The sequence below is a fragment of the Halichoerus grypus genome, chromosome 1 (genome assembly GCF_964656455.1).
Source record: "Halichoerus grypus chromosome 1, mHalGry1.hap1.1, whole genome shotgun sequence".
NCBI classification, from domain to species: Eukaryota; Metazoa; Chordata; class Mammalia; order Carnivora; family Phocidae; genus Halichoerus; species Halichoerus grypus.
In genome coordinates this window covers 51,871,018-51,882,218 of record NC_135712.1, presented here as the reverse complement: position 1 = coordinate 51,882,218, position 11,201 = coordinate 51,871,018, and the positions used below count along the sequence as shown (strand labels likewise).

The window sequence follows — 11,201 nt, the reverse complement described above, 5'->3', positions numbered from 1 at the left end:
TCACCTCCTGTGCCTGTGATTGTAGATAAAGCGATTTACATTGTCTTCATCTGTAAAATGGAGATAGTGCCTCCTGCGGCAGGATGTTGAGTGGATTCCAGTGAAACCATGTAAATAAGACATCAACTCAGCGCCTATCTCACACTAGGTGTTTAGTGCATGACAGAAATATGTGTATGCTTAAAAATGTAGTGGGACATATATATCACATGTGTATGTGCAATGTATGCCATAACACTTTAAAACATACATGCTTTAAACAGACACATAATTATGTCTAATAAAACATCCAACCATCCAAATACAGTTGAAAAATATAATATTGGCCTATTATATGATCTGAACATCTTAGAATAATTCTTTAAAGATGATATAACCCTTTCATGTGTCAGTTACTATTTCCCAATTTTGCATCTTAGGAAAAGGATTTATCAAAGAAGTTTGGGGACTCTAGTAGACTAGGACGAGCATAGCCCCTAGAATCAGGTCAGGTTTAATATCCAACTTATCTACTTAGAAGCTAAATGTATTTGAGAGTTATGGAACCTCTCTAAACTTTAGTTTTCAGCTATTAAATGGGGGATATTTAATACTATTTACAACTATTAAGGATTAAATAAGATAATGTAGGGATGGCCCTAGCACAGAGCATTGGCTGAATAAAGATTAATCTCTTCCTCTGAGGTATACACAGCTGGCTTTATCTTACTTTGAAAGGGAAGCATTTCTATGTTCATGCCTAGGTAATTCCAAAGGGCAAGCTGAATGGTGTGTTAATGGTGGAAGTGAAGACATAGGAGAGTGTCCTCTTAATTAAGTTTCTAAGACAGCCACATGGGACACCCACAGTAAGTACGATCCTATTATTGAAGATGGAGACACACACATTACGGAACCAATCACTGTTGAAATCTAGGACTAGATAAGGTGGTCTGACTGACATAATAGGAAGGCACAGGCGATTTTATTTTGCCTCATTCCCTGTGGCTATGGAGAGTCACAATGAGTTTTGTCCCCTCTTTAATAAAGACAACTACTTTCTACACATAGATGGCCTAGTTTAGACAAGAAGAAGACAGCTGTGAGAGAGATGTGAAGACATATTTCATTTTTATTATCTTTTAGGCATAGACAGGTAGGTTAATCCATTTCCACATTACAGTTCCTGTAATCACAGATAGGAAGTGAAACTTGAACTGGCAAAACCTGTCTCCTGTTGCCAAAGAGTTAAATTGGAGAGATGCAGCCTCAGAAGTTGAGGGTTGTGCATTATCTTCCTTCCCAGCCTCGCTGTGCATATGGCTGCCATTACACAAACCGCTTTTTAATCCAGGCATTGATTCAATAGTAATAATGCTCTCCCCTTTTTCCCCGGCCAACTTTCCGCTTTCCGTCCAGAGCTCTGAGTTTTGAAGGTTCTGCTCTCTAGGTTCGGACAGCTGTTTTTGGACTTAGTTAACTATAGCAAGTGGAAGCCAAGAAATAATGGTGGTATTACCCTCTCTATTGTGACATTGCTTCTTTCTGTAAATATATCTTAGGAGTTAGACTTTGAATCTTTGATCTCCCACACCAAAAGAAAAAAGAAAAAAAATATTTATAGGGAAGTAATTTCATTTTAGTGTTCATGGTTTATTGTGGAAAGCAGGTGTTTAAAAATTTTAGAATTTCTTTAACAAAATTCTAAAGAGAAAAGAAAAAAAAAAGAAATCACAGTATTTACAGAGATAACAGAATGGCTGAGCCATGCAAAACAAATAACTTTGGTTTCTCCCCTTTCACTTTGGTTTAAATATTGACCAAGATTCAATTTTTTTCCTGCCAAATAAAACTTCAATAAATCAAAGTTTAGAGGCAAAATAACATATTTTCTTTTTCCCCATAATATTTTATACAGCATTGAGTCTAATAGGATATTTTATGTATTTAATCCATACCAATGCACTACAGGAAGCTTTTATTAAACTGAGTCACTACTGCTCAGAACAATAAACAGTTTACTAAATGTACAATAACATGTGTTTCTAAATAATGCAGAAGTGGCAAAATATTATTCCCAATCTCCTTCTGACTTTATTTTCTATTTATTTTTCATTGCTTTCATAATTTTGTATTCCATCAGTCTAAAAAACAAACACCAGTTTTCCTTTTCCTCCTAAAGAATACAGTTCTTTACCTGGAACTCTGATGTTCATTTTTTTTTTTTCCCTATAAAGTTATGTAAATCCTGGGACAAAAATGGCTGTGCCGGGTTCTCCCAGAAATCAGGCTTCTGCTTGAAAGAGCAAAGTTTAAAAGTCTAGTCACAAGTAGCTATTGTCCCTTATCAAGCCTACTTCAAAAAATTTCCAATTTATACTACCACCCTAAAAAGTTCCTCAAGCATAAAACATGTTTATAAAGTTACAAATTTGAATGTAACTAAAGATACATAGACATTTTATTATTACACTTTCATGTACTGCTTGATAAATTATGTACCAGTTAAAAACACTAAATTATCTCAAGGTGCATTCAATATCTGTAGCGTAGTTAACAAAAACACACACGAAAAAAATATATATTCTATATTCTGTGGAAAATAACACAGTTTTGATAATGACCACTGTTAAAAATCTCCAATTCTGACTGATATCTTTTTTAAAGGAAATAGGTATAATTTTAAGGCAGTGGATAACCCAAAGGATTTAACACCAATTTTTAATTACAGTGATTTACATTGTGATCTATGAAAATGGGAATGTTATCCGTGATTTTTCCAAACTGTCTCTCACACACTGTTTTTTTTTTCCTTTTGACAGAAAATAATTTATTAGCAGGTGTCTTTAAAGGTAAGTGCTACCCAAATTCTGTGTTACGGCTTGTTTGGGAATAGGCAAAATTGTCAGTTTGGGAGTACCATTATTATGTACGTGTGTCCATATGCATGTGTGACTTACTTCTGAGAGTCAGCTGGTGCTGCATGCACAGAATCAATTCATCTGCTGCTTATCGATCTGACTCTCTGCCTCCCCCTCCCTTGTGATAAAAAAAATCACAGTTTTTTAATAGAGCAATGTGTGCGTCCCCCGTCTTCACAAGCTGCCACCTTTGGGATTTAGGTGCTTGCGAGAAAATTTGGGGGCATTACTGATAGCAATCAGAATCAGAAATGTACCTGCTCAGATTACCCATATAAACAATTGAAATAAAAACATTACATTATACATCAGATTAACAGCAACTCCCAGAACAAAGCTTACAGTGTATAAAAATAGCTACGTAAAAAATTTACATAAAAGGCAAACCAAAAAGAAATCCTCAGTGCAGACATTCACAGAAAAAAAAAAATCAAACCAAACACAATATATGACCTATTATCATGGCTGCCAAAACTTGTTTTTGTTTGTAATTTCATTTCATTGTTTTACTTGAGATAATTCTCTAAAATCCTGTGACAGCTTGGTAGAATGAACTGCTTAATACTTGAACCATGAATTGCTGTCAATGTCTTTGTATATGTATTAAATACAATCCACGTTCATGCTTCAATTGGTCTATATAGTTTTTTTTTTCTCTGAAATGATGAAAAAAAAGCACAAGTTAGTAAGTTACCACAGCAATCATTTTTCACCATCAACAGATCCTTTGTACTAAAAGTGATAGGAATTACTTTATAGGGGCCTTTCATAAAACTCCATTGTCCCTGAACCCATCTGTAGTCCCAGGCATTTTTGCGGCCCTTCTACAAATAATTTTTTGGAACTGTTGAGAGTCTTTATTTTTATGAAAATTGTTTAACTGATATGAAGATTAGGGGGTTTTTCAGGAAAATATTTCATTCTGTAGGTTTTGTCTTTAAGCTAAATTTTTCTTTGAGAATTCACTCTAATTCTGAAGAAAACAGAAGGCAAAATCTATGTTTAAAAGGATTGAGGAATGAACTCTACAGAAGCAGAAAAAAAAAAAATCAGGTGGGGATGCTGCCTACTTGGCTTCCAATGGACAGCAGGTTGGGGGGAAGGAACTGAATTCTTACTTCTTTCACCCTATCCATTTGAGGTCCTGGTTTTCAGATTTTAAAAATGTCTTATTTCAATTATTCTATTTTTCTTTCCTGTGTGCATCCTTCCAATTATAATTCTTTCCCATGCTTCCTCCCTTGGGTGACCCACTCAAATTGTGACTTGTGCTTTATTTATAATGAACCAAAGTTTTACTGTGGTTGTTGGGCATTTTTACGTCAGATGAGCAAGCTACAGCAACGGTTATTCTCAAGGACACACAAAATCATTTGTCCTAAATGGCTTCTCTTTTTGGCTGGCTCAAGAGAACATAAATAAAAATGAAAAGCTCAAATTCCCAGTGGTAATACCATGGAAGACTTCTTTTTGAGGTTGTCTTTAAAAATCACACTCATATAGCTATTATATATAAATATAAGCTATAAATGTAACATTGACATATACATTATACACACATACATATATGTGCACATGTAGATACATATATGTCCACACACACACACACAATATACATACTATCTGCAAAGGTGTTTATGGATCTACACGAATTTGTTAGGCTTTTCACGAAAATAGTTTGGGAAGTGGCTGCATATATGCGTGGACACTTGTAAGTATTAAATCCCTATATTAAAATTTTTGTATTTAAAAGTCATTCTCATAATTGCTTTTTAAAATAAATCTGAAGTAATAGAATCAGCTCTCATCCAAGCAAAATATCATTTATAAAATTAAGCTTCTTTGCACTCAGCAAAATTTTTGGCATTAGAATACAAAATGCTAACTGAATGTTACAATCTCAAAATTGACTTTAATTATTCAGAGGATAGTGGTTATTTTTTAGAGGATGGGGAGACCACTGAGACTCCATTCTTCTGAGAACACCTTTCTGAGTTACCAAGTGTCCTCTGGAGGAGCTCTCCTCCCGTTTGAAAGCCGCAGCTCTGTAGCGACTTCATGTCAAGGCTCTCCCTCTCCTCTCCTGGGATATGTCACCCTTGCCTGGGAATTATTTCTAGAAACCTCCCACCGCCTACCCACCTGGACAACAATTAGAACAGTTTCTCTCTTAGGCTTCTGTTTTGTGATTGTTTTCCTCTAACTTCTTGTTTTCCTCCAGATTACCAAGGTCCTTGTTGACGTGCTTTGATGCAGTCCTGTAAGAAAAATAAATACCATCATGTGGACACATGCGTGTTTAACTTCTTTTTCTTCTTCATTTTAGGGTTCACATTAATGTATCTTTGAAAAGCAAACGTTTTACATCCAATACAGGCAAACCACGGCGCCGAACCATTCCACGGCGGTGAGCCTTGGTTGGTAACAGAGCACACTCCAGTGCCGTTACCTTGGTAGTGGAGTCGCATTAAGTACATAGTAGGAGAAAAAGCAATCGAGTATTTTGAACATGGACTATACTTACTTAGTTGCATCATGTTTTTGGCTGGGTTGCTTTTCTCTCCACTTCCCGGGAAGTAATTATCATTTAATAATCAAAATTTTCCTTTTTGGTAAAAACTTGCTATAAAATTTTTCCAAGGGAGTTTTATTAGGGTGTTTCCCTTTTAGCATTGCCTATTATGCATCCAGATGGAGCGAATGCCCTGTATCTTGGTTTATCAATTGTTTTATCAAATAAAGATTATTTATTTATTTATTTATTTGACACAGAGAGAGAGAGACTGAGAGCCAACACAAGCAGGGGGAAAGGCAAAGGGAGAGGGAGAAGCAGGCTCCCCATGGAGCAGGGAGCCCAAAGTGAGACTCGATCCCAGCACCTGAGCCGAAGGCAGACACTTAACTGACTGAGCCACACAGGTGCCCCTGTTTATCAAATAAATCAAAAGCAAGATTAGAAAGGGACCCAAGTCTATGACAACGTTGGCAGTAGAAGCTAGAACAGCTCTAACATGGTGGTTCTCAAATCGTGGTCCTAGACCGGCAGTATCAGTACCCCCTGGGGACCGGACATAAGTGCAAATTCTGAGGCCCTGCCATAGAACAATGAAAAGAAAAACTCTGGGAAGAGGACCAGCAGTCCGATAAACAAGACCTCCTGGTGGCTCCGGTGCACGCTACAGTTTGAGAACCAGTGCCCAAGTGGCTACCATGGTTACCCACATGACTGGCTTCTATCCTTTAAGAGCTGAAATCAGGTTTTCGTAAGCACACAGCTAAATTCCTTGGTTTTGGGATGACTCGGGAGAAATCATAACTGTATTTCAAAAAGTATACCATGGGGGTGTCTGGGTGGCACTCTGGGTTAAGTGTCTGACTCTTGGTTTTGGCTCAGGTCAGGATCTCATGGGTCGTGAGATCGAGCCCCAGGGTTGGCTCTGCACTCACTGCAGTCTACTTCAGATTCTCTCTCCCTCTCTCTCTGCCCCTCCTGCTCATGCTCTCTCTCTCTCTAAAATAAACAAATAAATCTAAAAAATAAAAGTGTACCATTTCCTCCCTTCCTTTCTTCCCTTCCTGAACTCCCTCCCTCCCTCCCTGTTATAAGCACATCAGTGGAACTGCCGTGATATGGTACTTCAAATTACTGCCATATAATTCCTAGTAATATTTCTATTTTTAAGAAAAAAAATATATATCCAGATGTGTTAAAGGAAGCTGAGGAGAAAACTCCATTTTTCCCCTAAAAGTATTTTTACTATTTTTTTCATTTTTTTACCAATTTCCCCCAGAAGTATTTCTAGTATTGAAATAGAATTCCTTAACTCGTTTGCTAAGAATTACAACTTTACTAGAAAGAGATATGTAATGGTATATGATATATGTACAAGTGAGATAAAGACATATGGCTCATTTAAACTGGGACATTCATTATATTTAGCACGTTTAATTTAATTTGTGATTTAAAAATTCTTAGTTTAGCTTAAACTACAGCCTTCTGAGTCCATTCATAAGGCAGGAGAGCAAGCTCAAACTCTGCCAACATGACTAAGTGCTAAAATATGTAATAGAATTTTACAAGAGACATTTAAAAATGTAAATAAGACATGTAAGTTTGATTCTATGTCTTGACTTATATCATATTATCACATAAATATTTTCCATTTTGCAGTAAAATGGTACATCATGGTGAATGACAACTTCCTTATCATATGTATTTTCTAGGCAAATGGAAGAATGAAGTAGATGGCCTCATTCTCTCTCTCTCATCTATTTTATATATAAAATATTTAATAAAATATATATAAAACAAGTTTATATATAAAGTATAAGATACATATGCTGTCTACATTATATACATCACAGATAATTTGAGGTTTAGTCTCTTTGGCTAACAAATTACTTAACTGATAACATAAAGTTTTAGTAACCTCAACAGTAAAATGGAGGGATGGTGAATTAGGATGTTCTCTAAGGACTTTTTATAGAGCTTGAACTTTCTATTAATCTGTGAATCATTTTCTTTTTAAAATAAATCTATGAATCCTTTTAAAAATGGTTTTGTCTGGGGCACCTGGGTGGCACAGTTGGTTAAGTGTCCCACTCTTGGTTTCGGCTCAGATTGTGATCTCAGGGTTATGAGATCGAGCCCTGCGTTGGGCTCCATGCTCAGCGTGGAGCCTGCTTAAGATTCTCTCTTTCCCTTTCTGCCCCTCCCCACCATGCTCACAAGCATTATCTCACTCTCTCTCAAATAAATAAATCTTTAAATAAAATTAAAATGGTTTGATTGAAGACTAACATCCATACAAGGTAATGTATCCATCATAAGCATACAATTCAGTGAATTTTCAAAAACTGGATGCTTGAATATAACCAGTACCCAACTCTAAAAACAGAAAAGTTGCAGACCCGGAAGTGCCATTATGCTCCCTTCCAGTCACTACCACCTCTCCACTGGTTACCACAATCCTGAATTATCACAGAAAGCTTTACCTGTCCTTGTAATTTGTATATAAATGAAATCATACCACATGTATTCATTCCTGTCTGCTTTTTATTTAAACTCAAACTAATGTTTGTGACATTCACAGATAATGTTGATTATAGCTATAGGTTGTTTATTCTCATTGCTACAGAGCTTATGATTGGGTGAATACATGATGATTTATTTATTTATTTTACTGGTGATGGGCATTCTTGCTTTTTGCAGTATATTACTTATACATAAGTTAGATCTTCTGTGTGTGCCCCACATGTTTCTTGTGCTCTTATGTGCCCTATCTATTCTTTTTTCCTTTCTGCCCTTCAATTCAGGTATCTTCTATTGATCTCTATTCCAGTTTACTTCTCTTGGGTTCTGCTGTGCCCAATCTGCTTTTATTTTTTTAAAGATTTTATTTATTTATCTGAGAGAGAGAGAGTGAGCACTAGAGGGTAGAGGGGCAGGAGAGGGAGAAGCAGACTCCCGGCTGAACATGGAGCCCAAGGTGGGGCTCAATCCCAGGACCCTGAGATCTGACCTGAGCCAAAATCAGGAGTCAGCCACTTAACCAACTGCAGCCTGCCAATCTGCTTTTAAATTCACCCAACAAAGGCTTATTTTCTAATACTGTATTTTTCTGGTCTAAATGTCAATTTGATTTAAAAATATTTAAAAATACATTTTAATTCTCTTTTCCATTCATCTCCTTTGACCGTCTTTTCTTCCACGTTCAATATATTATCTATAGTTACTTCAATGTCCTTGTCTATTTATTAACTACAGTGTCCAAATCATGCATGGATCTGCTTGTCTACTTTTTCTCTTGATTGTTGATTGTATTTTCTTGACTCTTTGCACAGTTAGTCCTTTTCATTTTCCTTGACACTATCTATATAAATGAACTGTAGCGCCTCCACACAATGTTATTGTCCATCAGGTAAGGTTTCTCTTTTCCTTTGTTAAGCAAACAGAGTGAGGGGCCGATGACTCCAGTTCAGTCTAGGCTTGAGCTAGGTTAAGAGGCTCAGTTGCAGTTTTAGTAAGAGTCTACCTTTGGTTTATCCCTATTCCTAAGGCATGTCCCTCTTAGTCTTCTGATTAAGATACTGGCATGTCTCCCTTTCTTCAGCCCTTAAACACAGATCTAGCTCTTCCTTTTGGAGCCTCTCCACCCAGATCTCTAGCCATCTGTCCCATGACACTTCAAGATGTAGCCAATCTCTTTCGTCTCCTTGATTTCAGTATAAACTCTTTGAGAATAAACACACAGCACATAATATACTGACTGAATATGGTAGGAAACCAAAGGACATTTCTTTTACTGAATTGAATTAACTGACCTCATTACAGCTCATATGTATTTCCTTCCACTGTTCCTTATGTTATTAGTGTTCACCAATATAAAGTCCATACAGACCCAGCTGCTTTTTTACAGAAGGTAAAATAGAGAGAATACTATGTTGAAATGACAGTACTTGAGTGATTCCTTATTCCAGTAATTTCAAATAAAACTAAATAAAATTATATATATAAACACATACCTTGATTCTTCTAATAGCTTCTAACTATATGGTCTAATAAATACTAACAACCATAATTTCTATAAATCAGTAAGCTATTGTGGTAATCAGGGAAAGCCACATGAATCTCAAAGCCTCTTCTCTCCTTTCTTTCCCTTTCCTTTTATTCTCCTTGCCTTCTCTCATCTCTCCGATTTTTCCTCCATCCCTTGTCTCTAGACTTCTCCTTTCACTATCTCTCCCTCTTGCTCTTTTTCTTTCAAACTCATTTCATTAACCACTATTCTTTGCCTTTAAAGTGAAAACTCCAACTTGTTTGGAGCCACTAGAAAGAGTGACATATAAAAGAGTCAATGTTCTGTAGGCATAGTCTAAAAACGAAAATTTTTTTAATTTAAAAATTTAGCAATGTGGGGCGCCTGGGTGGCTCAGTCGGTTAAGCGGCTGCCTTCGGCTCGGGTCGTGATCCCAGAGTCCCAGGATCGAGCCCCACATCGGGCTCCCTGCTCAGCGGGGAGCCTGCTTCTCCCTCTCCCTCTGCCTGCCTCTCTGCCTACTTGTTCTCTCTCTCTGTCAAATAAATAAATAAAATCTTAAAAAAAAAAAATTTAGCAATGTAATAAATCAATTCTGCAATTTTGATTTTTTTCAGCTTTCTTTGACCCACATGGGAAGAAAGAAGTTAAGGTTGAGGACATGATGATTTCACAACTTTGAAATAAAGTATGGACTATTAGAAGCTCTGGTAGCATTAATGATTAAAAAAAAAAAAACTTCTTAATCTTTACATTTATAACAATTATAAACTCTCAGAAAAATAAAGAATAAACTATTTGACTGTACTTGAGGGTGACAAAAAGAAAGTAGAAACTGAAGGAAATTTGACCCTTATACTGGGTGAGCTCTATTTTTATATAACTTCTCTTCTGAAGTCACTTCACAGCTGGGAGACATAAGCTAACTAGAACAAACGCTGAAAATAAAGGGGAAAAAAAATCTCAGAAAGAAGAGAGGCCCAGAGTGGTGAAAACCCCAAACATGTATGTAAACCACAATAAACCCCTTGGATGATCCCTAAACTGTGTGTGTGGAGGGGAGAAATCTCGCTTAGCCAAGCAGAAAGCAACAGCTGGGAAGCTTAAAAATGTGACATAGACTTTAGCTACTATCTACACAGGGAAACATAGTTTGGAGTTGAATCTCACCAAACCAAAAGTCCTTGGCAAACATATCGATCTTTCACAGAAAAGCCAAGCAAAGACTATGTGTTGAGTCTCTATTCAATCAGGACAGACATGCCATATAAAATGTAGATGTCACCTACACAAAATCAAGGAAATCAGCCAAAAGTTTAATTGTCTGCTAGGAAAAATGGTCCATATTCTTTAGAAGAATACAATGGAACATGGAATCTCTACAACATATCACCTCAAAAAGACTAATATATAATAATAATATTAAAAAGTTACCATACATATGAAGAATAGAAAAATGTAACACGAAGTCCAGAGAGTGTCCGTGGATGACACAGACTTTGGGAATAGCAGGGAAGAACTTCCAATCAGTTATTGTTTTACATATTCAATGACATAAAGATGAATGTGGTGACAATGAAAGAACAGAAATCTCAGTGCAAAAAATGTAAACAAAAATAATTCTACCACTTAAAACTACAATATTGCAAATGAACAATTCACTGAATTGTCTTATCATCAGATTGGAGGTAGCAGAAGAAAGCCTCAGTGAACTTGAAGACAAAAAAAACCCATAAATTATACATTTTGAAAAATAGAGAGA

General features: G+C 36.3%; 1 protein-coding gene across 2 annotated transcripts in view; it reads right to left on the bottom strand.

Annotated features, from left to right (window-relative positions):
• Window positions 1–1,093: 1,093 nt before the first annotated feature.
• ALCAM (activated leukocyte cell adhesion molecule) overlaps window positions 1,094–11,201 on the bottom strand; it is a 213,801-nt gene continuing 203,693 nt past the window's right edge. For both annotated transcript variants that reach the window (XM_078065658.1, XM_078065660.1), the window contains 2 exons: window positions 5,043–5,158; window positions 1,094–3,556 (listed from right to left, as the gene is read on the bottom strand). In XM_078065658.1, the coding sequence (XP_077921784.1) occupies window positions 5,071–5,158 (88 nt within the window). In that variant the 3' untranslated portion in view covers window positions 1,094–3,556; window positions 5,043–5,070. The remainder of the gene's footprint in view (window positions 3,557–5,042; window positions 5,159–11,201) is intronic.